The 27,465-nt window shown below is 38.8% G+C and overlaps 1 protein-coding gene across 1 annotated transcript in view; it reads right to left on the reverse strand.

The window, feature by feature from the left end:
- Positions 1-4,396: 4,396 nt before the first annotated feature.
- The window catches only part of PIK3R4 (phosphoinositide-3-kinase regulatory subunit 4), a 28,428-nt gene continuing 5,359 nt past the window's right edge, over positions 4,397-27,465 (reverse strand). The window contains exons 5-20 of the mRNA XM_035318261.1: positions 27,176-27,310; positions 25,065-25,286; positions 22,012-22,185; positions 20,666-20,811; positions 18,584-18,787; positions 17,559-17,760; positions 15,799-15,998; positions 14,697-14,907; positions 11,401-11,566; positions 10,427-10,591; positions 9,010-9,221; positions 8,589-8,720; positions 7,154-7,254; positions 6,180-6,268; positions 5,656-5,764; positions 4,397-5,018 (exon numbers count right to left, since the gene is read on the reverse strand). Coding sequence (XP_035174152.1) covers positions 4,848-5,018; positions 5,656-5,764; positions 6,180-6,268; positions 7,154-7,254; positions 8,589-8,720; positions 9,010-9,221; positions 10,427-10,591; positions 11,401-11,566; positions 14,697-14,907; positions 15,799-15,998; positions 17,559-17,760; positions 18,584-18,787; positions 20,666-20,811; positions 22,012-22,185; positions 25,065-25,286; positions 27,176-27,310 — 2,639 coding nt within the window. The 3' untranslated portion in view covers positions 4,397-4,847. The remainder of the gene's footprint in view (positions 5,019-5,655; positions 5,765-6,179; positions 6,269-7,153; positions 7,255-8,588; positions 8,721-9,009; positions 9,222-10,426; positions 10,592-11,400; positions 11,567-14,696; positions 14,908-15,798; positions 15,999-17,558; positions 17,761-18,583; positions 18,788-20,665; positions 20,812-22,011; positions 22,186-25,064; positions 25,287-27,175; positions 27,311-27,465) is intronic.

Consider the following 27,465-nt stretch of genomic DNA (forward strand, 5'->3'; position numbering starts at 1 on the left):
CTTTATTTTTCCCTTTTAGCTGCATGTCCTTGCACATGCCCCTTTACCGCAGCAATTTCAGACAGAGCTGCCATTCAGTACACACCTCCAGCCAGGTGGAGGGAAGGGACAACCAGGTTTATCAGACTGCGTGGGTTCAATGGCCTGGCACATCAGACCCACAGGAGTATAAGGGGTAAGTGTAAGAGGTAAGGTGAGGGCTGAGATGAAGTCTGAGTTGAGGCGTGAAGTGTGAGGCAAGGTTTAAGGAGTGAGTGCTTAGGTGAGGTATGAATTATGAGGTGAGTATGAAGTATGAAGGTGAGTTGAAGTATGAGGTGTCAGGTGAGGTTTTGGGGTGAGGTTAAGTGTGAGATGTGAGCTGAAGTCTGAAGTGCAAGGTGTGAAAGCATGAGGTGTGAGGTGAGGTATGAAGTGCGGTGTGAGCTAAGGAGAGGGCAGACGAGGCAAGGCTGGCTGTTTTCCGAGTGCAGCCTTCCCTGGGAATAGGATGCAGGAGACTGGTAGCTGCCATGAGCCTACCTTGCAGGCCCTGCCCACAGGTATGCCAGGAGGTTGTGTAGCTGCCAGTCATGCCCTGTTTATACAGTTCCTGTCAACATGATTTCCTGTGGCACTCTTTGCTGCATTTCCTATGCTGGCAGTCTACCTGCTAGCCCATTGCTCCATGTTTTTCATCTAACAGTTATCTCTCACATTCTTGGAAAATGTTAACTACAGAACAGCCTCATGTGCAAGAGAGAGTGACGTAGGTGTAAGCAGGCAAAGCAGCAAGATAGAAGTTATATCTTAGTCCTTCTCTCCTTCATTTTTATGTTACTAAGTGAAATTACACTTGCTGGAATATCTGGTTAGTTCTGGCCTCGTACAATCGACTACAGAGATTTCCCTGTGTGCAGGCATCTCTTTTCTAGATGCGTAGTCACTAGCAAATTTAGATGAGGTTTAGACTTTTTTTCAAGGTCTCATTTCTTGGCAGTTGCAGTATCTGACTATACGATGGCTCTAGAAGAGAAAGGCAATGCAGCAAACTAAAGTCTCTGTGTTTCAGTCCCTACAGATATTGTCCTCCTAGTTGAGAGCTCTGCTATGGAACAATTGTCTCTCTCCTATGTGAAAAAATAAAAATAAAATAGAAAATTCTGTGCTGTAGTTCAGTAGTGTAATATTTAATTCTAATTAATTTTAAGTTAACTTGTTTTGTCTACTTTCATAATTGAGCGGGTTTTATCAAATGTGTGCACTGATTCTAAATAAAACCTACTCTACCACATGGACATTTTTGCAACCGCAGGTGTTCACATATGGTGGAAAGAATGTCCCTTAAGTAAATGAAACATTACTTCATATACAATCCTGATGTTTCTAGCCCTTGTGGATAAACATCTTGAGTGGTCACTCATTAATGAATGTTGCTTCTCATCTGTCTTTTTCAGCAGCTATTAACACTGGTGCTGGAGGCCTCTAACATCTGACTAAATGGGCAGCTCATGCTTATGGAGTGTTAGTTCACCTAAAGTTTTTGAGCAGACATAGCTTTATTTTGTCCTCTGTCTCTTTGCTTCTCCTGAAGGAAAGACTTTTGAGTATTTACATGCTCATCACCTTGTACCCTGCACAGAATCTCTTCCCCCCTGGCTCTTCCCCCCTGGCTCTTTGTTCCTTACAAACATTCAGACAAGTCCAAGGTGCATCACAGGTTTGCAGGTGTACCAACATGACAGCTATACCCAGATTCCATTTCTAATACCACCAGACCAGATGGTGGCCTTCTGCCTTGCCAGGGCAGCTGACAGCCTCCCTCACCTGCCAGCACAAAACCTGTGAGCTGGTGTTTTGCCTAATGCTGTGATTTTTTTTTTTTTTTTTTAGGAACTTAGTGGTCCTAGAAGGAACTGCTCCTCACAGCCTCAATTCAGAAACATAACAAACTTTGCTGCTCTAAAAGACAAAATACAAAACATTTTTTTTGCAGAGAAATGCTTTGTAGTGGGGCTGATGAAGTTGGAAAAAAATGGTGGTGGTGCTGTCGTGTCTCTCTTTTTAGCCTTCCCTCTCTCAACAGAAAGTAAACATGAAGGCTTTCCACTTTCCACAATGCTCTCACAAAATACCGTGCCAGGGTCAGCACTTACCCTGCCTGGGAGCATACTGTAGGTACACAGAAAACCAAACCAAACCAAACAAAAACAAACAAAAACAGCTACTCACACAAGGACCTATCTCAGAATTCAATTCAGTGGCTGCTTTCTCTGACTAGATTTTCATACTCAAAACATTACCGAGTGGAATCAGCACTTTCTGGCCTTTGCACAGGGAAAGAAGATGAGAAATTCAAAGAATGCTCTCCCCTATGCTCTGTTCTATGCAGCATGACTTACTGCATACTGAACCACTAGGAGCGCTCATTAGGCCTGTGTTGAAACTCAAAGCCCAGAACTGCTGTTTTTCATGTAGCTTTTGTATCTGTGGAATCGTAGGACAGTGAAAATGACCATTTGGGGTCATTTGTTTTGCTGATGAGATCTCTCCTAAACTAGTTCTCCTCAATCATACATATTTTAAAGTATTATCCCATATTTTTTTATGGTATCCTTCTTTCCTCCTGGGCCCCAAACCAGGGCAAATAGTACACTCTTAACTCTGCTATAAAGGTAGGTTACATGAACTGCTTCAAAAATAACTGGACTAGAATAAAAACATGAAAGAACAGTGTTAAACCAGAAACAGAGAGACAGTTTGCAAGTTTTGTGGTTACACAAAATGTACATCCTGAAAAGAGATTAACCTCTAGAAAACTGTGTGGACTACACAAGGAATGACGCTATGCAGAAGCCCCAGTACTGAAAGACAATTGTTCACCATAAAGCATCTGAGGAAAACATTGGTTCACCTTTCAAATCTAATTTTATGATAAATGATGCAAAATGATGAACGAAACTGTTAGTGAGCAATATGGGGGGAAATACTAGGAGAAAAATGATTTTCTCCTCATCATTCTTAGACACAGAGACCATGTCTATTTAAGTACAACTTTGTCTCAAATGTTGCTTGCCCAACATTTTGTTGAAACATGCACAAGCATATAAAAATACTAAGATAAAGCTGAAATATTTTTGTAATAGGCACCCTTCTTTCCTTTGAGGAAGATGTTTCCATTCAGATAAATCCTTATTTTGTAGAACCTGCTGACTCAGCTAAAGGCACAAAGACCGAGCTGGGTGAGTTACCTGGACTGCAGCAGGCAGTAACAAGCAGAGGCGCTAACCTGAAAATAGTAAATGTGTGAATTTTTGTTCTTGAAATATTGTTTGACAGTACTAAGACACAATGGGAGTTTTGATCTATATAACCCTTTAGGAGCTGCTCTATAGCTTCTAGTTATTTGGATTTTTGTATAGTCTTACTGGAATAGCTTAGTGATTTTATACATGCACACCCCACTCTAGTAAGACAAAGACTCTGCATAGTTGTTAACCACTTGAAATCAATATAATATATTAATGTCCCTTTGGCAAACATACAAAAGGGAAGAACAAAGCGTTTCCATACTGCAGTATCTTGTCTTATTTCACTCAGCAAACTGCTAACAGATAGGAAGTAATAAAATACTATTTTACTATTGGTACATAGTTGCTGCTGTGATGAGAAGCTACTTGACTTTGTGTTTTCCATGAAACAGTATTTCTTCTGTGTATTTGTGTTGTAGATGGAAAGTGTTAAATAATCACACCTCCCCCTCCCCACCCCCCAATCACTAGTGATAAAAGCTATCACATCAGAGAACACAGGCTTTAATTGCTTTGACCCAGGTTTCCAAAGTCTTGCATCTGGCTCTCATGTTACGAGTTGCTTCGCTGTAGCCAACAGGCAGACAGCAGAGCATGCATAACAACAGATATTCAAATTTGTATTTGGATCAAGATATCATTAACAGACTGCCAGCTCAAACAAAAGCCTCTGAACTGTCTATAAAAAATGAAAGTAAAAAGGAAAGATTAAAAGTCTATAGAAGACATATTACAGCATCTACAAAAGAGGAACTACTGGGACAGCTGCCTGACAATTCTGACGTTTCTAAAGGCTGGGCCAAAGCTCATTTTCCCTGTAAATAGTGCCAATAAAGTCCAGCAAGTTTTCTTATGAGAATGGCCATCATGATTTTGTCATTCCACATTACTATATACTGCCAAGAGCCACACAGACAGTTTATGCTTAACAGGTTTTGAAGCATCATTGCTTGCCCCAGTTTTTTACCTTCTAATGATCACTGTAAAGTGTTTTAATTCTGTAGAGATGGATCTTATAACACAAATTATTTTTATACTGTAGCCACAATATAACAAAATTACTGCAGAGAAACAATGGATATGAACAGAACCGAGTACCAAACAGGGAAGCTCAAGTGGACTTTATTATCGTTATTAGAATATACAGGGACATTAGTGCACTGGTTGGTATTTCATTTCTCAGATTCAATGCAGCAGCAGCCAGATGTTGAAATATTGTACCAGCCGTTTTCCTTTTGGACATTTAGATGTGTGGGACTTCTTTCAATCATCTTCTGAAAGATCCTTGAAGAACAGTGACAAACTAGGCTAAACAATTTATTCAAAAACTGCTCGGCCTTTCAAGCAAATGCCATAGATACTAAACACCTTTAATAAAAAAAGTGATTAAGAAGTGCTTTTAACAGGGTGGTAGGACACTGATAACTGATTTTATCATCCCCTTTACAGTCTTTTAAAGTCCATTCTATTCCATGATCTGGAAGTAGTCCTTGAAAACTTCATTATAACACTATTTCTTTATTACAAATATTTACAAACTATATATTAGTACAACTTTTATTTCCACACTTTAACAATCCCATCCCTTGATGCAGTTACTATAAACCCTTGAGTGGTCTGGAAAGTTGCTATATCTGTGATAATATCATGATGTCCAACTGGAAGAGACTCTGGACCCTTCCGAGGGGTCTCATCAGTGGGCCCCATTTTTTGCTTGTTTTGAATTTCCTGTAAAGTAAAAATATATATATATATATTTAGAGAAAGGTGAGATTTGCAAAGGGTTATTGTCCTTTATAGTAGTTTGTCAGCATATGAAGACCAAAAAAACCCCTCTTCAAACAAATTATTATTATTAATAATAATAATAAAAAAACTTCCACCCTTTGATGGTTCTGTTATGATTATTCCTTGTTTCATTTCTTTTCATCACACACAGGTCAAGTATTGATTTGAACTGACGTAACAGCTCATTAGAGAAAATCATGGTCATTTGTTGTATTTATTTCAATTCCACAAACTAATAAGATTTGATGTTCCTCAAGGGAAAAAAAGGTTACAGCAACACATACATCTTAGCTTTCCAAGAGTTTTTATAAAAACAGTTCAATAGAAGGAACGTAAAAAAGGAAACACATGATGTGGCTTCTGCATGTAAGTGTGATTTGGTAAGCCTAATTTTGTCAGAAACAATTGTTTTTTTCTTTTCTTTTAAAGTAACTTCTTCCTAACTATGTCAAAATCCAAAGCTGACACCATCCATAAAAATTAAGAGAGAATTGTAATTAAAAGCCATTATGAAATTAATGTAACCCAGAGGGCCATCACAAAGGCATGCTGAATCTATCAAATGAAGCAATAATACCTGAACCACCTCTGTGCCCTCAATTATCTTCCTGTAGTAGGAAACAGATGGGCAATTAGAACTTCCTGCAACAACGTATGATCTCTCAGGGTAGGCTAGATCCCAAAACCTAAACAGAAATAAATAAATAAAAAAAATTGTTAAAAATTTTAATCAGCTCAATATGGCTGTTTAAAACCTGTCTTACTCTTATGGTGAAAATGAATGAGACCAAATACTGCATGCTTTCCACACTTAGTAGAACGAAGATGAAGAGAAATCAATATTCATATCAAGCTTAGACATGCTATTTTTTCTGTTTCTTGACATGCAGCCTACTTCACAGACTGCATCTCAGGGAAGCACAGTTTTGCACTCCTTTTGTTGAGAACAATTCTTTCTGCTCACTGATGCTGGCTAGTGAATGCATCTTCAGCGTTATTGTTTTGGCTTCTTGGAGCTTACTTATGCAATGCTTTGCAAAACAATACACTGCCAAGGGTAGAAGGGAGAGTGTCATACAGAAATGGTGTTGGTATTATTACCTTATTTTCATGTCTGAGCCTGCTGTCAGTAATATGGGATTACCAGATGCTGGACTACAGTATATTCCATGGATACTGTGTGGGGAAGGCTATTAGGAAAAAGGAACATTAAAAAGTACTATCAAAAGCTGTTGACGTGCTTCACAAAGTAAATGCATTCTTTACCATATTCATCCATACAGTTTCCAAATATTTGTGACAAACGCCAAGTTACCTTGTTAACAGGCCACATCTTAAAATATTAAATTGCTTCCTTTTGTTTCTTACAGTTCACAGATCAATGCAATGGATTAAACCCTTGTAATGTAATTTCCAAGATACCAGGAAGTATTCTTAATGATGGCTAATAGGAAAGAATATTTCTAACAAAATCAGGCAGGTGAATCGTAATGAGAAGCATACAGATTCTCAAACTTTTACTTGATGAAGGCATTAAGGAAGGGATGTAACAGCATAAAACTAGCCTGAATCACAAAGTTCCCTGTTTGGTTTTGCAAAGTGGGTGACCAAAATGTCAGTTAACTGTCAGTTAAGCGTAGCAGTGGCATTATATTACAAAATGAACATGCAAAAGAACAGATGCTTATGGAGGTACCCACTATCCCAGAAACTACAAGTAAAAGTAAGTACAAGATGCCAAACCATAATTTTTGTCTTTGCTAAAAATCTTCACAGGCCTGCTTGGCTCACTGGTTTTGTGAGAATGTGACTGGATATAACAAGTGAATGTCATAAGTACATTCCACAGAGAGTGGAAGATACCAATGAAGAATCAAGTTACACTACTGTTTTACAAAGGGGATTTAATTTTGACAGCAAAAAAAAATTATGGTGCCAAAATAAATACCAGGGCAAGTTGCTGGTGCAACTGGCAAGGCCATGGAGACAGGTAGCTGTACTGATGCACAGCACAGAGTCTGAGGTTGTTCTGGCCCCAGCTACAGAACAGAAGTGGGAAGAGAAAAAGACCAGACCTGCAGTTCTGAAAGAGGCGGTGCGCTGCTGGCCCACAAAGTGAAGCGTCGATCACCAGTTTCCATATCCCACATGGAGACTTCATTATTGCCTTGAACAGCTACAGGAAAGATAAAGCCAATGCATACAAATAAAACATGTGGCTTGGCTCTCACTACTTGCTTTACTAACATGACAGAGAATATGGCACAGAGATGCTCTTTACTTGCTCTCTGCAGCATTTGTTAGTCTTGCTTTACCAGCCATGCATGCATTTTGTTGATTTTATCCCTTGATCGCACTACAGTGCCTCCCTTAAGAGAGCTTTAATCTCCAACCCTTTAAAAAAAGCTATTAAAAATTCATTGTTTCCTCACTAGATAACTTCACATACTTCTTTAGTATGCTAGATGATCTATTCAGCACTGCTGACTTTGGAGATTACTCCTGGGCAGTTAAGACAGCAATCCAACGTTATCAAGTTCAGTAACTACAATGAAGTTTCATACCCACATTTAGTGCAGGCAGGCAAAGAATTCTGTTAAAGGGACTGTTTACATGCTTAGCATCAACCTAGCAGGCAAGGATTTTGAATAATATTCCAAAATGATTAGCTTTGTCACTAATTTATTCTTTAGCAGAGAAGAAAAAACTAGAAAGCACAGAGTAGCTTCCTTTATTTACATGTTTTTAAAGAAACTTGTTTAGGTCCCAGGGTGGTTCATTACTAAAAGTAGTCAAACCTAAGAAGCAAGTTTAAGTAAGATAACTCAAATCACTCATTTTATAGCAACTTTATCAGCTTTGTTATTGTAGGATTAGTTTAAGCCACTTGTCCACTTCAGAATGTTCCTGACACAGACACTTAAAAGTACTTTCCTTACACACAGCGTATGATGGGGCTACATGCGGTGAGGATGAAGCAGCTGTGAGTATACCAAATGAAGACTCTCAGAAGTTTTTAGAAAGCTCTAACCCAGATTTGACAGGCAGTTGGACATGGAACAACCTTTCAGTCTCTGCTGTACAAAGGCACTGAAGGCAGTGGCAGAATTTCCATCAACTTCGATGTATGGCAAAAGATCGAGTTTTGTCTTTTATAACATTTTGTCCATAAAAAATAATGTGTTAGCACACAGGGAGGGACACTCACAAGAGTTGTAATGCTCCAGAAGATGAGAATTGGAAAGGCTGTCGTTTTCATAATGGCTTAGCACTAATTATTACTTTTTCCTCTCTGTTTTTTTAAATTTAAAAAGCCAAGAAGGGCACAGTGGTAGAATACAAGTATGAACTTTCCCTTTTTCCTTTCCCCAAGCAAAGCACAAGAAAAACTACAAGAGAAGAAAAACAAACAAACAAACAAGAAGACCCAGGGATTGAAGCAGAAGTTGAAACAGAACCTTCTTTAATTACAACCTCTGGCAACTATGAGGTAAGTTTAAGTTCTTTTACCTGCAATTACCCAGGACTGATAGACAGGATGCATGAGCAGGCGTCTGATTCGGGCCTTGGAAGGATGAGAATGGCTGGAGATTGGTAACTGAAACCTCATGTCCCAGCATGCCATGGTACCATTGCTTGTGCCTGGTGAGAGAACAACTGTCTATAGTCAGAGGGACAATTACACATGTTTTTACACAGTTTTAACATTTTTGTTGTGCTCTGTTTCTAGGGAGATGGGACCTCACCCTCAAGTAATTGTAGAGCAGAATACTTCCTACAAATAGATCAGGAGGTATTTCCTTCCCCTTCTTAGAGAACAGAATATTCTAGACAATCAAATCAAGCAGAAGCTTGAGCTACTGTTATTGTAAAAAAAAAAAAAAAAAAAAGTGGGGAAACAAAAAGCAGCTAGTGAGAAATACAGGCTTACCGATACACAGCCAGCATTGGTGTATGTCCACAGCAAATGAAGTTATGAGGCCTAACTTCAAATCATGTTTCAGTGTCCAAGCATTGCTGCTAGATCGCAAGTCCCATCCAACCAGAGATCCATTAACTGTACCATAAGCCAGCACTGACTGCGCTCCTGAATTGAAGTGATGCATATCTACCACGCAGCCATCATCCTTCAAATCTAGAGACCTGGGTTAAAATAGAATAAATAAATAAATAGAAACAGACAGCACTCCCAAGTTTAAGACTCCGTTCAATAGCTAAGGCCAAGCAGCATTGTCTTCACATTACTGTTCAAGGCATGTGCCTTGGGAACAACTTTCCACTCTTAGTACAACGGACGCTTACACTCTCTGAAAACTCTGCCTGAAGAACCTGCAGGCCTTCTGCAGGCTGGTTAAATACTGTCAGGAACTATTTGCACTGTTCTTTGCAGTGCTCTGTCTCTCTTTGTTTCAGATATTTCGCTCAGATTTACGTTCCATGCTTATCAGATATTCATCTACCTAGAGTCTACAGGCAGGAACACATACCTGTTTTATTGTTTTCCTCTCCATTGTCATACTGCCAAAATTGTACTGTCACTCACTGTGGGTGCAAATTGGACCTTCTTCAGGCAAAAACGCAGAGTACACAAAAAGGGAAACATGCCTCTTGTTTGCAGTTTACATCTCCATTAGATTTTGCTTCCTTCATTTATGAATTTAATCCCAATAGGAGAGGACATTTGAAACAAAAACCTTACTTGGGACAAAAAACAGTCTTTGAGACAGAGGCTAGATGTGATTGGGCCTGGATGAGTTCCTCACTCGTGCTGGAAGACTATGGTGTTAAATCAGTGCCAACTATTCAAAATAGTTCATATTGAGACAGGTAAGAAAGGTCTAAATCATCCCCAAACATTCTGCTAAATAGTGTCCTATCCCTCATATTTGCAACCTTACTCACCCTAAAAGCCTGGGACAAAAGACTGCAGGCTTAAGGCCAAATCATGTATTGCACATTTGTGAATTGCACATTTGCAAATAACCATCTAATGACCTCTAAAAAGAATCTCCAAAATACTTTATTAACACTAACAGTGGAGGTAAGAAACTACCAATCCCAGTGCATAAACAAAAGAACTGAGAAGTATTCAGACTGAGTGACCGTTTCAAACTCATAATGAGTCCGGTGACACAGGAGATACCGATAACCTAGAGCTATAAATCCTCATCCCTCCACTGCTGCTTTTCAACCTGTCTTTAAGAAGCAGGATAAGATCACTGCTTATAGCCTTCCAGTACAGCCTGGGTTTGATCAGCCAGCGAGAAGCACAGAGCAAGACACGTTAAGTGAGGGATATACCAACAGCTTGAGCTGCGTAGCGAGATTTAAATGCTGTAAGTACATACCTGCTTTGTATTGGATGAATTTTAGGAGATTTAGGGAGCTTTGAAGACTCAATACCAAGAAGCTGGATGGCACCATTATCTGAAGCTATAGCCAAATAATGCGAGCCTTGGCAGAATGTAAGCGTCTTGACATGTCCTCCAATTCGAGAGTATGTCAGAATTGATCTTAACAGTAGAAGCGGAGGGGGAGAAAAAGAGGAAATGTTTTCTAAGAGAAGTAACTTTTATTTACATTGCCACAAACACCTATTTAAAACCACTGGCTCTTGAGAGAGCTCTGAGAATGTTCTCTAAGTGTTCCAAAATTAGAAAGCAACAAAGCCAGAGTTGCTTCTGCAAGCTTAACTGTCCATCTTTGACCCTTTAGGCTATGACAGTCTCCAACTGCAGCAGCACACATTCGTCCACTAACAAAACAGAATAAAAGTCTAACCTAGGTCTGTATCAAAGTAGCATACTGTAGTTACTGTTATGTCACTGATACTGCAATATACCGCCCCTTTTCAAAAGTATTTTCAGACACATCCTCTCCTTCCAAAGACACTTTTCAGAGAGACTGTCAGCCTCTTACGCCCCTATCTGTGTTTCAACCAACAATACAGCTTTCCTGCATGAAATATCAATGGATAAAACAGTTTAGAATAAAGCTAATTTGTTGAAAAAAAAAAACAAAAAACACCTCAGATGGCTTTAAACAGCAGCACCAAAATATTTTTATTTATGCTTAGAAATGAAGTCAAAGAGCCTGTAATTACAACTGTGAAGCACTCCCTCTGCTGTTTCAATTAATTAATGAAAGACGAAGGTTTGCAAATGCAATCTAGTATTTTAGGCTTGCATGCCAAGAAAAACACCAGTATATTTCAATAATAAAATCTGCAAAATAGCCACAAGTGATTTGCATTTCCTCTGAGCTCTAGTTTATTTTTTATTCTAAAGAGTAGCCCCCATAGTCCTATGAGTTTTAGAACTACCTGGTTGTAGTGGTTTTTCCTTCCATCTTTTGGCTGTTCCAGATTTTCACTGTGCCATCATTTGAACAAGTAGCAAAAATGGAATGTTCATCAGAGACCCGAATGCGGTTCACTGCAGACTTGTGTTCGTGGAGGTGAGCTACCAACAATCCTTTGGGACGCCATCCTACAGGGAAAACACAAAACCAGAAAGTTTGGGGTTAATTTTGTAACTTAATAGGAACAAGAAAATTCCCCTGATCTCTGACATAGTGGGATACAATTATAGTTCCAAAGCATAGAAGGCACTGAAAACACACAGGTAATGCATTTTAAAAGTTCAAGGCAAAAGCTTGTTCAATTCTGAACCAAAGCCTATTGGCAGAACTGAGTTAAGTGTTTTCTTTAAGATGGATTCTATGCACATTCAGTGAAATTACAAAGAATCCTTCAGAACCCATAAACATTGTAGAGAAACTGATGCACAGATCACCTGTAATCAGCCTATGCATATTTCTGTGCTGTGAATGTCAATCCCTTAAACGCCCCAAATGCACATAACCCTGCTCAGATGTGTCGCTTGCTATGTTCCTGCATTGCCTGTAGAGTGCTTGAACAGACAGGCTCAGCATTGTCGCATATGCTACACATCAGCTTTACGTACCTAATAAAATTAGGTTACAGATCTTCTAAACCCCACAGAAACTTTATTCAAGTCCTTCAAAAAGAATTTGAGGACCTCAGCAGCCATGCAGTACCTCTTGCCAGGAAATTGCCAAGATTTGTGTGATACGTTTCCTCCTCTGACATAAGCATAGCAGACATATCTATCTAGCTTCATATCTAACAGGCATCTGCTTCAGGGAAGGATTAACAACAGATGAAGATTAATGAAGTAGAGACTACAGCAAATTTCAGAGTAACACAGAAACTTCAAATATAAACATTATTAACAGACGTAGACCTGTTAGAGTGAGTACAGAGGGAGGCCATGAGGATGATCAGAGCTGGAGTTCTCTCCTGTGAAGACAGGCTGAGGGAGTTGGTGTTGTTGAGCCTGGAGAAGAGAAGGCTCCAGGGAGACCTTATAGAGAACTTCTAGTACCTAAGGGGGGCCTACAGGAAAGCTGGAGAGGGACACTTTGTCAGGAAGTGAAGTGATAGGACAAGAGTAGTGGCTTTAGACTAAAGATTTAGCTTAGATTAGACATTAGGAAGTCATTGGGATTGTGTGCACCCTCAGCAAGTTTGAAGATGACACCAAGTTGAATGGTCAGTTGATGCAACAGAAGGAAAGGACACCTTCCAAAGATACATGGACAAGCTGGAGAAGTGGGCCCATGTGAACCTAACAAGGTTCAACAAGTCCAAGTGCAAGGTGGTGCACCTGGGTCAGGGCAATCTCAGACATGAAGACGGACTGGGAGAAGAACTCGCTGAGAGCAGCCCTGCAGGGAAAGACCTGGGGATTCTGGTGGATCAAAAGCTCAACATGAGCCAGCAGGGTGTGCTTGCAGCCCAGGTGGCCAACTGCATCCTGGGCTGCATCAACAAAGGAGTGGCCAGCAGGACAAGGGAGAGGATTGTGCCCCTCTGCTCTGCTCTTGTGAGGCCCCACCTGGAGTGCTGCATCCGGGTCTGGGGCCCCCAACACAAGAAGGACGTGGGGCTGTTAGAGAGGATCCAGGGTAGGCCAACAAAGATGATCAGAGGGCTGGAGCACATCTGCTATAAAGAACGGCTGAGAGAGCTAGGAATGTTCAGCCTGGAGAAGAGAAAGCGCCGGTGAGACTTCATTGTAGCCCTTCAGTACTTAAAGGGGCCTTATAAGAAGATGGAGAGCAACATTTTGCTTAGTCAGGTAATGACAGGACAAGGAGAATGGTTTTAAACTAAAAGAGGGGAGATCTAGATCAGATATTAGGAGGAAATTCTTCACTATGAGGGTGGCAGGCACTGGAACAAGTTGCCCAGAGAAGCTGTGGATGCCCTATCCTTGGATGTGTTCAAGGCCAGGTTGGATGGGGCCTGGGGCAACCTGATCTAGTGTGTGGCATCCCTGCCCATGGCAGTGGAGTTGGAATGAGGTGATCTTCTAGGTCCCTTCCAACCCAAACCATTCTGTGATTTTATGATTCTGGCACTCAATCTTCTGTGGCTGAGCAAATTGGCTGCTTGTACTAGGAACCATTATAAGTTCTAAAACTCTCTTCAAAAGACAAACACATAACTTAGCCAAGCTTGATCAACGTTAGCAAAGTTCAAATGCTATCTGGCTTGATCAGTTTCCTTGTAATTTTCAACAACTTCCATTAAACTGATGTAGCTGTATACACCTAGCTATGAACCTTTATGCTAGATTTAACAAAGACTTTAGAATCATAGTGTTGATCACTGCAAGCCTAGCTAGTACAGATTCTGCTAACATCTGGAATTTAAGCACATGAATTCCCATTAGCCTGCAATCTTCATAAGGGATACCCAGTAACAAGCACATGGAATGGACAATACTAGCAGAAAATTCTGAGAACTCATCTGGGTAAATTACCAACTCAATTTGGAGCATCAAAATTTGAGTTGGGGTCATAGGAAGATGACAAATTTAAAACTGCGCGCATTTCCTCCATGGTTGCTGCCAAAGCCCTGTTCAGCAAAACCTGGGTGTTGCTCCTTTCTAGTAAAGAAGAAGGAACAAGAGGTAAAAATGGCTTTCCTTCCTCTCTGAAAGCAACTGTGTAGCATAGGAACACATCTGGTTTTGGCTGGGCATCTGTATTGCTGTTACAACTCTGGAAGGGGATAGGCTCCTTTGTAAACAAGGGAAGCTCAAACAGCTCACTCCAGTATGTGTCACTGGTTAAGAAAACCTGGCTGAGCGTTTAAAACTTCCACACTGGACGGTTGAAAATCTGGAGTCACTCCCCAGGTAAAAATACATTTCTCACCTTCCAACAGCATTTCTCCCCTCGCTGAAACCAAGCTACAGGCTGTTACAGGGTGGCAAGTTATCTGCCACATACCCTGATGCAAACATCCTGCTTCATAAAACTCTCTGGAACAGATAGCAATATCACCCTGGGCTTTAGGCCTGTAATTTGGGTCCATTAATGGAAAAGCAAAGATTTAGGGTCCAGATCCTCTTTCATGGGTCATGCATATATTTTGCTAAGAAGGTATTCTGCATAGCAGGCATATTGCCTAAAATTTCCTGTTTTCCTCATGTTTTGTATTTTTCCTTGGGGTTAATGTGTTTTAACTCTTCTTTTTTGTCTTTCTTTTTTTTTTTTGCCTAATGACCTCAGTGGCCTGTGATTTACCTGGAGGTGGAGGCTTGCTCTCCCACTCAGCATTCTCCATCATCTGCTTGGCAATTCTTTCTGCATTACACTGTTCTCGCTTTTGCTGGATCAGCTGCTGAAGTTCGGTTTTGCAAGTGGTGATGCGTAGCTGGTATGCAGATGGGGACACGGAACTGCTTGGTACCTGTATCGTCGGTTTCCTGGGTTGAACAACTGTTCCGTCGGATGTCTGTAACAGATAAGCACTTAAAAATATATGCCTTATATTCTACAATGGTAAATGTTTGCAGAAATTAGTGGTTTTAATACAAATATACACTAGCAACAGTATTATTGACAGTTTCATATTTCAGATCCATCATGATATGAACTCAATCAAAAAATATCACTTTTGAAAACAATTAAAGAGTGAAAATTATAGAAGAACATAACCATTCAGTTATCCTACCCAGTTTGCCTAGTCTGTTCGGTATTCTGTTTGTGCTGTACACACCTCAATGTGATGACTACAGGAACAGTTATCATTCTTAAGACTGACAGAACTACAGATTAGCTCCCAAATGATTACCTGTTTATATTTGGCTTGAAAAATAAAAGTGCGAAGTGTGTCCATCTTAGTTCAGAGTGGACACATTTAAAGCTAGCAGAAGTTAATTTCCAACTAGAAAATGAATAGAAAGCAGAGCTCAGTATCAAGAGATGCTTCCTCAGCCTGCAAGGCTCCCTGCCCATCCTTCCGTAGCCAGTACCAAGTATTACAGGTACAGGATGTCTACAGGCAGCTATGATATGATATTCCAGTTCCTATTTTCCAAGTTAAAGTCATGGTACCTCATCTCTTCCTCACAACATGTATCAGAGCACACAACTTGAGGAGAAGTTTTTCCTGGCAGAACAGCTTATCTAACAATTTGCTATTACGCAAAGCTCCATCCCGTAAAAATAAGAACTTAAAAGTCTGCTACTCTGCTGGAGAAAAACACCAGAGAACAGCAACAGTTTAAAGTAAGTTCCAAACAAAACAAGAATGCCACTTCCCCATAGTCCCACTCCAAGTTAAAACAACTGAATCACCTCAGTTTAAGATAAAAGATGCAAATATGGTGTTTTTCAGCCGTACCTGTGGAGAGGATGATAAAGCAGCACAAATGCCAGCTGAGGACTCTGAACGAAGTGGTTTCCCAGCTTGGATAGCCTCAGGATCAGTCGCTTGCCCGTGTCCTTTGGGTATTGGCTGGGAGATGTTAGATGGTTCCAGGGACCCAAACATGCTTTTCCATTCTTCATTTACATTTGAATCTTGCTTTACATGTTTTCTAGCTATAAGCAGTTGGGCATGAGGGTGAGGAGGGAGAGAGTAAACGCAGTGATGACAATCATTGCTTTCAGACTACATGTGAGATTAATGTTTGCATAGCAATTTATTATGTATATAGTTAATGGAGAAAAACCACAGCTAGGTGGTTTAAGTTGGCTGGCAAGGCTTTATGAAGCAAATGGAACACGTGGCAATTACTCTGTTTACACCTCATTAAACCTACAGTTGACTCATGGAGTAATTCATTCCAGTACGTGAAATTTTCTATTTATAAAGCTGCAAAAATTAGACTCCATGTGAAAAATTCTTCCTTGCAAGTGTTACTCCTTTATTGGCATAAGTCTGGGATAAGTTTGTAATAGAACAGTAGGTAAGTCAAATACAATCAGTTTTCCACCAAAATCACATACTCTGTAGATTCAAGAATGTTATCTGTAAACAGGAAATGTATTTTCATCATTCTTTTGGAGTCACTTAAAACTGTAAAATACAGGAAGTGAAATGAAAACACGGGACAAAATAGATTTGGATGAAATCAGCGAAGGAAAGTTGAAGGCATGAAGACTTTGCAGGCAAGAGTTTTGCGTAAAAGAAATTAGACCAAGCAAATAATACACCTACTGACTTTTAAATCCTGCCCACTCCTGAATTCAAAATGAAAAATTTGACTTACAAAAATGAAAAATCCTGTACTTATGTACTTTCCTTTAAAATTAGATGCAAAACATTTGCAGAGAATATCTTAGTTCTGGAAATAAGATGGCAATAGTTACACGGTTTGCAGATATTTCTGTATTTTACATCTAAAACCACAGAACTTATCAGTGGCATACAGAGAAGGGACCTACAAGTTTGAAAGAGCTAAGAGGAAGATCAAACATCACCTAGAAGAAAAACTTTTGAGGATACAGACAACTGGAAAAGGGTTAGCAGAAAGTGGATTTAAAAGCTGAACCAGGGAATATGAGAGGTGTTTTTCTGTGTTTTATTTTGGTTGTTGTTTTATAAGCATAAAGGAAAGCAGGCAATAAAGTAAAATGAGGGTAGACAGGCAGCTGAAGAACTCCAAAGCAAAACAAGTATGTACTTGGATGAATAACAGCACTCCTCAGTGCCAGCCTGTTTCACACCTATGCTTCAGTCTTCCCCATACCACCTCAAGAAAACATCCTGGATTTTCAAATTTAAAGATCTCATCACTTCTTAAGAGGAAACAGAGATAGAAGAAGTGTATCCTTCACAATTTACACTTACTTACCACAGGTCGCTAGTCCTGTTTGTCACAACCAGCTAAAACAACCTGTGCATACTTCTAATGCAAATGCAATCTTATTTAAGCACTCTTAAAAGCAAAATATTCTTATCTTTCACTGTTGCAGAGTATTCCAGCCCCTCATGTTTCAAATAGCAGCATGCTACAGAGAAGCTGCGCTAGATCTCCTCACTGCAAACTCTGTGAGGATGGTGAAAGTTACATAGGATGAATCACTGAGTAAATTAAAGACTTAGTTCTCTGAAGGAAAAACAATACTTTATCTATGTAGACCACAAAAAATACCAACCACGTTTGTCGTCAGGCTCCTGTTTTGTTTTAACAAGGTCCACTTGTCTGCCAGTTATTCCCAGAGCCGACAAGTCGATCACCCCTTTCTGACTGCTGTCATGCAGGTGGCTCTGATCCACTATATTGGCTTTAGCTTTATTTGATTTTAACATAAAGTCTTTCAGTGCTAATAGTTTGTCTTCTTCCTCCTCAGTCATCCCCTGCAGAATAAGAGAAAAGACGTTACTTCTTTTTTGAGCAAGAACATGAATCAAGGCATGAAGATGCAAGCAGCAGAAAGACTAATGACTGGCTCAGAAGCAAAGGGATAGAGCAGCACATCCCCAGAACTCAAGACACCAGTCTATCACTCATATGATATGAACTTTGGGTAAGTTGCTGTAGTACATCCTTCTTCTTCAGGTAAATGCCTAGGAATGGTGAAAGAGCAGAATTGCATTTAACATTGGACCACTGTCTGGTGCAACCTGCTTAATTGCCACCTCAGCTATTCTTACAGCCCACAAACCATAGGAAAAAACAAACAAACAAAACCAAACCACACACACTTAGCTGCAGTCCTTCCTCTTCCCAGTTCTCACTACTTCATGTGGGTGATTCTTAGCATTCCCCTCTTCACATATAAACCTCAAAACTTTTCAGTTCCCTTTGGCTTTAGCACTGTTATTTGCATGTCTGTCTCTTCAACAAATGCATACTCTCCTCTACAGCACTCTACACAGCCTGTATTCTGTAATACTGACATACTGTCTATGTCAGAAATTGAGACATACAACTGAAGTCTTTAAAAAGAGGATATATTTGGGAAATCCAGACATAAGGTCACCCTATTTCTGGTAGATCTTTTAAGACTCTTCCATGACTTCTGAACTCTTTGTCCTGCAAGCATATACTGAAATCAGGGAAGTCAATGGTTTGCAGGATCAGAACCTCAGACCAGGAGCCTCTCAGAGCAGCAACTGCAGGGTTGCTGTAGAGACATACAGAGCCAAGACTCTCAAATTACAAATGAAAAACAATCACTTGTGAAAGCAGCTTCTTCAGCAGCTGTGCAATGGCAGGGTCCTCGGGGGGTGGACAGTCAGGGAGAGCACCATTCCTCTTCTTCTGACGCATCTGAAGGTGTCGAAAGAGGCTTGTGATATCCTTTGATCTTAAGACATAATCAAATATGGAACGGCTGACAGGCTCTTTAAGTACACTTAGCAGAACTATTTCTTTATCTATCTGCAATTCAAAAGGAGAAACCAGTCAACATGGAGAATATCCATATAGATATGGAGATATCTAACAGTAAGTGCTATTGTTTCATGTCTACAATGGTTTAACTTTTTTTCCTAGCCCACAAATCTGTAACTGGACAACCACAAATATTAATAAAAATAAAAATATCTTCCTGTGAAGGCTTGCTCTAAAAGCTACTTTTAAACTCTGTCCTGAAAATATGCTTTTAAGCTTACAATAACAACAACAAAATTATCACACTAGGACAAAAATTATTGCATATGATTATGCCAATAATCTAAATTCAACTTCTCTCCTTTCTTGAAAAAGAAATCTCTCATACTAGATATATTAGATTTCCTCAATTTTCTTACCTGTTCTCCCAGTAGTCTCAGAATTTTAGTTTGCAATTGCTAAATGGAATACGAATTCTACTACTAGTACAACACTATTTCAAACTCTGTCATTCTTTGACCTACATTTACCCTCTAAAAGTATTAAATAGAAGAACTCCTGGATCAGTCAGATTACTGTCTTTCCTTCAGTAATATAATGGCATAAGGATGCACAAGAATGTAATTATGTAATAATCAAAAGCATATTGCGAGTTTAGTAAACAGTCACAAGAAACCAGTGGGTTGGGGCATAATTTAGAATCATTAACTGTGGAAATCCTTATAAAGACTGTTCGTTACTATAAAAACAGAAAACAACTTTCGATTCTGACAGGTGGTGATTCAATTTCTGGGACTAGAGAATATGTCTGGACAAATAAAGTCTTCTACACCATTCAGGGTACTTGCAGCCCCAACACTCCTTCAAATTCATACGTTTTAGTCCTTAAATTTTAAATAGACCCCCCCCAGTTACAGTCCTAGAGTTAGCCAAGTTAGCCAAACCTAACTTGGCCCAAAATTCTGACATAAATGCTTGTATAAAACTTGGAATACTCAAATAACTAATGGGATGGGGTTGAGACTGCAATTGCTTTTTTTACAACAGTGACAGAAAACCTCTAAACTCCAACTTGTTCCTCATAACAGGCTGTCTACATGAAATACAAATTCAATATTAGTCCAAAGTGAGGATTTCTTCATTACAATCCGAGTCCCTACTTGCTTACTATATTTAGTGCTTCATAGCAAAGATTCATACACTAAAAATGAAGCAAGAAATGAACAAGACAGATATTTATCAACCAATGCCTAAAACACAGCAAAAGCAGTTCAAGGAGAGTTAAACAGAGATAAATATTGTTTTAATTAAGGTGCCAGCTGCATGGTATCAAAAAAAAAAAAACAGGTTAAACACATGACGCATTCTTCAATGCAAGTACTGTTTCTTATCTATTTAAAGACCTAAGAGGAATTTTACAGGCCCTAAAGCTGTACACAAAGATGCCTACATAATTCATGTTACCAGCATTATGCAGGTCATTCCAGTACGTATACTGTTAGGAAATAACTTACTCATGCTGAGCACTCTGCTCTCAGTCTTGGGCAAAGAACACAAGTAGCACTGCAAAAACCACAAGCAAGCAATACTGGCAGCCTGATCGTGTTTTCAGCAAATGGAGCAAACTAGTCTTGTGGATGAAAGCACAGAGCACAGAAACACTTGTGTCATAGCCAACTTTCCATACCTTTTAGACTTCTATGAAGTAGTGCGACATCGCAGCAGTTTGATTGCAAGCAACAAATTTGAGACAAGCCTTTCAAACATGCATGGCAATGGCCATTCAGTCAACGTTTGCTGAGATCAAGAAACTGTATCACCTCTACCCTTTACTTGAAAAAAATAAATCTAATAACCAGGACAGAATGACAGACCTAAGAATTATGACTGCTTGAGGTATATTCACATGAATAACTGAAATATTACCTGTATTATTGGTTGTGTGATAAAAGGATTGAGGTATGGCATTAGCTTGCAGTAGACATCAGCAATATTTAGATACTGTGCTACCACGGTGATAAAGCCCACTGCACCGTAACGTATCCAAAGATTAGGATGGCACAGGAAAGGTGCTGAAAGAAAATTAAGCTGTTAGAATACATCATTCAAATTAAAGAGAGAGGATCATCCTGTATATGGCAGTCCGCGATATTATTTCCTTCCCCTAGAATCAACCCCCAGCTTCAGCCCTTCCTCCTGCAGAGCACCAAGGTTGACACCCAAATTGAGAAAACTATTTCAGAGAGTTTACTGGGCCCGTGGCGCTCAGCTTCCTTGCTACTGTCAAAAAGCATGATTTCCCTGTTTATTCATTTCACTTCCTAATTGTCAACTCCAAATTTGCAAAGGAAACTAATCCAAAAATAAATGCTAACCTTAATATGGGCAATTACAGAGAACTGAAATAGCAGTGTTTTGTTTTGTTTTCATTTTTAAGTAAATACTTTATTCCTTCCTTCTTCCACTTTCTTACAATTTAAATAGTGACTGTACAATGAAGATTATTTCTAAGTTCGCTTGTTAGATTCAAAAGTCTGTCTCAATTATGTGGGTTTTAAGAAGTTATAATCAAGGGACAGTATCCAGTCATGAGATATAACCATGGATCATCTGCCTCAAATTCTGAATGCTTTTGAAAAGTCGTAACAGGAAGAAGCAGTCAGTTTCAAAAGATGAGTTGGTCTTTTCTTTTCTATAAATAGCTGGTGAATGCCTAAATTAAGCTGAAAAGCCTGATGAGGAAGGAGAGGCCAACTCTGTATTTGAAGTTCTCTTATAGACTGTAAAGGAGTGAAATGGAATTTTATAGAGTTCAAAACAGGATGAGAAGGGATCATGTATCGTCTGAAAGACTGGATTACCCCATTCATCAAAGGCCAATGGGTAAGACAGTTTGCAAGTCATGTGCCTGACCAACTTCCAGAAAGTAACTAGTGATCCGAGATCGACATGATGAATAAGAAAAGATCTTAAAGTAGAAAGTTTTCGGACTTAAGGTTCAAGTTGTTTTTTGTTTTTTTTTTTGCTGTCATAAACGAAGTCATAGAAGACGTTTTCAATTTATTCCACCAAAATGATTTTTTTTTCTTTTTTAAAGAGTTCTGAGCACTAACACAATCCAAATAGCAACAATTTATTAACTTAATTTCAAGTAGATTCTGAAACAGTACAACAGGTTTGCATATTGAACAGCTAAGCTGACTGTGAAGCTTTATGCAGTACTAAGTTTTCTTTAATAGCAAAACAAGGTAATCTCCAGTATTCCAACTTACCTATATCACAAGCAAATTCATAAATATGGGGCTTTTGCAAGAGGCCTAATTGGCACATACAGGTAAGAGCGTTGAGGGCCTTATAAATGACAAATTCTTCAGCATCACTGAGACCTTGCTGAAGTAGAGGTTTCAGTATTGATGAGCTTTGCCAGCCAACATAAGCAGCAACACCTGAAACATTAACAACAAAAAAAAAAGAAAACACCTAAGAATCCAAAGTAGCACTTCTTTGCCTTTCCTCACCGAAGTTTAAAATCTTGATCCTCTGGTAGGCAAGGAATTGATAACATTTTCCAGGAAATTATCAAAATAAGAAATACATGCATATATTGAGACAGTGATGCAGAAGCAAACATCAAGGCCTCAGTCCTACAAAACTGTAAATGTGCAAAACTCAGGATGTGCATTAAAATTTCTTAGAAGACCAGGGATGGTCTTTCCAGCGACACAGATTGTAATCAGAGATTAAAAAAAAGTGTTAAAGACTAGGTAGGACGCATACTTATTTCTAATCTTACTTCAATCTTTTTAGATTGACTAGTACTACATTGCAATAACACAACATAACATGGAAAGTTAAATGAGATGATTTAATATTGCTAAATCTACATCTTCCACTAACACCAAGTTAAAAAAAAAAAAAAAGCTTTTAAATTCATCATTGCCGATGTTCAAGTATTTCCTTTTAGAACATCTGAAGAGACATCTGAAAATAGAAAATTAGTCATTAAAAAAAAGTTTCTTTCCATTCAAATTTAGACCAATATTCTGAAAGCTGTTTGACAAAAACAGATTCCTGTGCCTGCAGAGGTCCCAGACATCAGGCATAGATGTAAACACACAGCTGGCCAGCAAAGTCTGAAACAGCAAGGCAAAAACCAGCTGTGCTCCTGAAGGGTGAGAACACAGTGCCTGCAGTTGTACGTGGAAAGGATGAAAGAGCATTGATGAAAGATACTGTTGGCAGGATTTTTGTCTTTAATTTAGCACTGATGGAAAGTTGAGTATCATTCAGGTTCCTGAAAAGACTGAATTGGATACTGGACTGATTACCAGCAAAGAATAACTATAACATACATTCATTTGTCCACAAAAGAATCACAGTTTAAAAGGAAATTTTAGAACACTCTTCTACAAACTCTAAGCCTGAAATGGCTGCAACATTTGCTGTTTCGTTAACTACCCTCAAATGATTTGCCATCATGAAGTCATCCTGCCCCTACTTGTAAAAATAAATCTAATGTTAAAACATGTTTCAAAATCTCCGAAAGAAGCCAAGATTAAAAGCAAAATTAATTTAATTCCTTGGAAGCTGATGGACCAAAACATATCAGCTGTATCCCAGTAAAAAACAAAAAAACAAACAAACAAACAAACAAACAAAAAAAACTGCTTCCTTATCCTTTCCTTCTTTCCCACACAACAACCAGCTGGTGTCCATGTGAAACAGTCACCTGGAATTGCTTCTTTGGATTAGATAACCCCATCTACTATAATCAATCTCTGGCAACTGTAAAGAAGATGGACCTTGTTGAATTTCTGATCTTTCTTCTTGCTTCACATCCATGAAGCTGACGTTCCATCCTGCAAACAACTGGGCAAGTTCTTCGATCATTCTCAAGACAGAAAAGCTGGTTTTCCATTGAATAACTCAGGCTTATCCTTGCTGTTGTCATACATGGCACACAGCATAGACCATAAGTGTATCTGCTACAGACTTCATTATTTGGGATTGACTGATAGCACAAAAAAAACAGCATATCCTCCCATCATAATCGAGATTACACAAAAAATAACTTCTTCACTTCTATTCTGACATGGTAATAATTAACATATTTGTTCATGTATTAATGCTGGCTTTGTGAGCAGTTACTAAAAGGAAGAAAAGAAGAAAATGTCACGGGTAGGAGAAAATCCCTTAATTGTTGCAGAAGTGCAACTGTCCACAGACACAGGCAGCAGTGGCTGCACATAATTAAACATGAGTTAGTTCAGTTTTTTAGAAGCGCACAAGTTTTGGTTAACACAGCATAAGTCAAAAAATACAAATTTAGAACACGTCTGTGGAGATTTTGAAGAGATACTGGGAAAAGAGGGGTTAAAAATGCAGACTGCAAGTCTTGGTTTTTACCCTTAGTTGTACGACATCTCTCTACATGCCTTTTGCAAGAAACCAGGGCACTGTGACCTGTGCTTTGGCTACCCTGTTGGTCCCTCTAAACTAATTCTGAAAAGCTACCAGCATCACATCTTGGCAGGGTTTGCCAGTGAAGCATTTTGTAGCTTCTGTTTGTAATGGAACATGTGTGTATCATAATGACCCTGCTGGAAGTTTGGCTGTGCTCCTTTTTCTTGACATGCACCAGCACTACCATTTTTTAAATCAAATACTGTAGTCTGCTGTGGAAAGTTTTCCTGGCCTGGAAATCCCAAGTAATAGTTATATGGAATAATTTCCAACATAAATGGAATGTTAGATATATGAAACAGCTGATACAAAAACCATCACGTCACTGGTAAGGTTTTTAAAATTGTTAAGTTTTATGAACTGATTGAAATATTTTGTTGATGTTTTAAAGCCCAAAAGTTTTCAAATTATAATTTTAACCTGTAACAGTTCATAGTTTTCATCATATGGACAGGTCTATTGAGGTTAATGGGACCATGCACACATCTAAAGAGATGCATCCACTAGAAGGCTTTCAGAAATCTTAGCATTTATTTGTTGTAATTTAATTTTTTCAATTAGTGGCTTTAGAAATATTTTAAAAATAAAAACATAAATTAAAGTTTATTTTTAATGTTAATCTAACATACCCTTAAATGTGTCAGCCTCATTTGTTTGAAATATTTGGACAAAAATAAAGGATATTTGTATTTATATTGTCTCTTGCATACTCTATCAAGAAACATTTATACACAATAATCCAGCAGGTCCTTTCCTAAAAATTATACACATCTTTAATAAGAAATGACTTAACGGTTACCAAGATATGCAAAAATAAAATTTATATTTTACCTCTCCACACTGGCTGAAAACATACACTTACCTACGATGCTGTCAAAGAAAGCTCCTCGAAGATGCCAGTCATTCTTATCATTTAAGAAAGTGATCATATGAGACAGTAGAACATCATTGGCTTTTTGACGTCCAAAAAAGACACAAAGACGTGTTATTCCATTTTCCATTAGCGTTTGTTTCACAATATTCTCCGGGTCACTCAGCAAAGTCACAACTTTCTGCTGGACCATTTCATGCAACGCTTGCAACTCTGCAAGAGTGAACATTTGGATTGGTGAGAAACAGCATGTGCACATACACCGCCTGTTGCTAAAGGAGCTACGCTGATACATCATCCTGAAAAACACCTTGAAGAACTTGCTGAGATGGACAATGCCACAGGATCCCAACAGTTCCAAGAACTGGCATACAACTTCAGACTGAGCAATAGGGTGGTGGTAAAGTCAAAGACTATAGAAACATGAGATATTCTTCCCAGAAAAATGTAATTTTAAATTTGTAAAAACTTCAACTCAGATGAACCAACTCATCTCATATATAGGTGAAATGCAGATGTGAAGAATCATTAGAAAAAGTCAGCACCAATGTTACAACAGTAAACAAAGTACTTCAAGACAATTCTGGCTTTACATATTTATTTGACTGTCAGCTTCCGAATTTGTGAACTGACAACAGATCACGGCTATATTTTTACTTAGGTATGTAGATTAGCTTCATTAAGGTCAGAGAGAAATAAACTATACTCAATAAAGTACTTCTAATTTCATTTAATACTAGAAGTTACCCTAATAACACTGACAAAACAATTTGAAAGTGACCTCACCCCTGGCTTCTATTCCATGATGCAACTGAAAAATAAACCATCTCCATTAAATGGAAGTAATAATACTGTTAATGCATAAGCTAATACTGAAAGCTATACAAGGGAAGTTCTCAAGCAAATAGCAGAAAATTTTCAGATACTGCTATCCCAGCTTTGCAGGAGTAATTACCATTTGCCCACAGACAGTCACAAGACCAGTTAATTTGCTTTCTAAAACACAGTTTGTCAGTCACATAGAAAAGTTGCCTTCTGGGTTCAAATTTCTCAGGCTCAGTTTGTGCAAGCACGAAACGAACAGAACTAATCAAACATTTTTTCCTTGTATTACTTCTTTCATCTCCAAGCTATTTTGAGGAATAGAGGACAGTATCTCTTAGAAACGTAGCCTGTGAGATGGACCTTCCTTTCTTTCATGCTTAAGCAATTCTGAACACCCAATGGCTTACATGAAGAACTGAAAGGAGCCTTTTTTTTTTAAGGCATTGTTCTGCAACTATTTAAAAGATAATTGAAGCACATATTTTTCCCTGACAAATGGAGTATGCACGAGACATTTACCATTACAATTAGTCACAGATCTATTCTGGGCTAAGTAGATTAAAGTGACATGTTTTTAACCAAAAAGCTCTTCCCAATTTAGAAACATGCCCAGCATTATTCAAGAAAACTATGTATCACTAAAAGGCATTGAAGTTGACACAAAAGCCACTTATTTCTTAACCCTCCTTTCCAAGAGAAAGAAAAAAAAAGCCATCCTTAGAATTTTAGTTCATTCTCTGTGCTATACCACAGATTGCCACGTTACTGTCCAATGACATCCACAGTTTCAGCATCTTCAGACAAAAGACAGACAAAAATTTCCAGGCATATGAACAGAAGGGGAAGAATGACTGAACAATACAGTGCCATGATTAAGCTAGAACTTGTCAGATTTTTCAAAGCTAACCCTGCCTGGCACTTCAAAGGAAGTGGTATTTGGATAACAGCCATCTTTACGCAGCTAACTTATTTATGGGACCATGAGTGAAGCAGGATATACAGCCAGTCATCAGCATCAGAGTCAAATACCTTGAGAATTTCTGGAGAAGAAAAGTGTGCTAGTTTATTTATCTTTGTCTTTCACGGTGTTCAGCACAAAGGTGTCAGTTTCTGCATGAAGCTGTGTCAGATACGCTTTGACAGTGGTCGAGGCAAAGCACTCTTCTCATTTAATAGGAAGGCGAAGCTTCAAGCATTGAGTGAAATCAGTACTAATCAGGAGCTTTGGCCTATGATTTTCTGTTATTAGCAAGCAAGGTAAGTAGGCATGCCAATACCTGTGTCATAGTTATCGCTAGGCTGAGATGTTTCATCCATTTCTTCACCATTTGGTTCATTTTCCATGTTCAGGTTTTTCAGCTGGACCAACTCCAGAAATCTCAGAGCTGTTTCTGCCAACAACGCTATGTTTTCTGCAGAGGAAAACATTTTGGTTAAGAATTGTTCTGCTTTGCCAATTTACACCCTTCTGATGATCCCTTATGAGAGATTAAAACCACTCACAATACCAGTCACAATGAGCAAATAGCACTGAAATTACACAACATGTTCTGTTAACCCACTTCAG

This window comes from Oxyura jamaicensis, chromosome 2, assembly GCF_011077185.1.
Source record: "Oxyura jamaicensis isolate SHBP4307 breed ruddy duck chromosome 2, BPBGC_Ojam_1.0, whole genome shotgun sequence".
NCBI lineage: Eukaryota > Metazoa > Chordata > Aves > Anseriformes > Anatidae > Oxyura > Oxyura jamaicensis.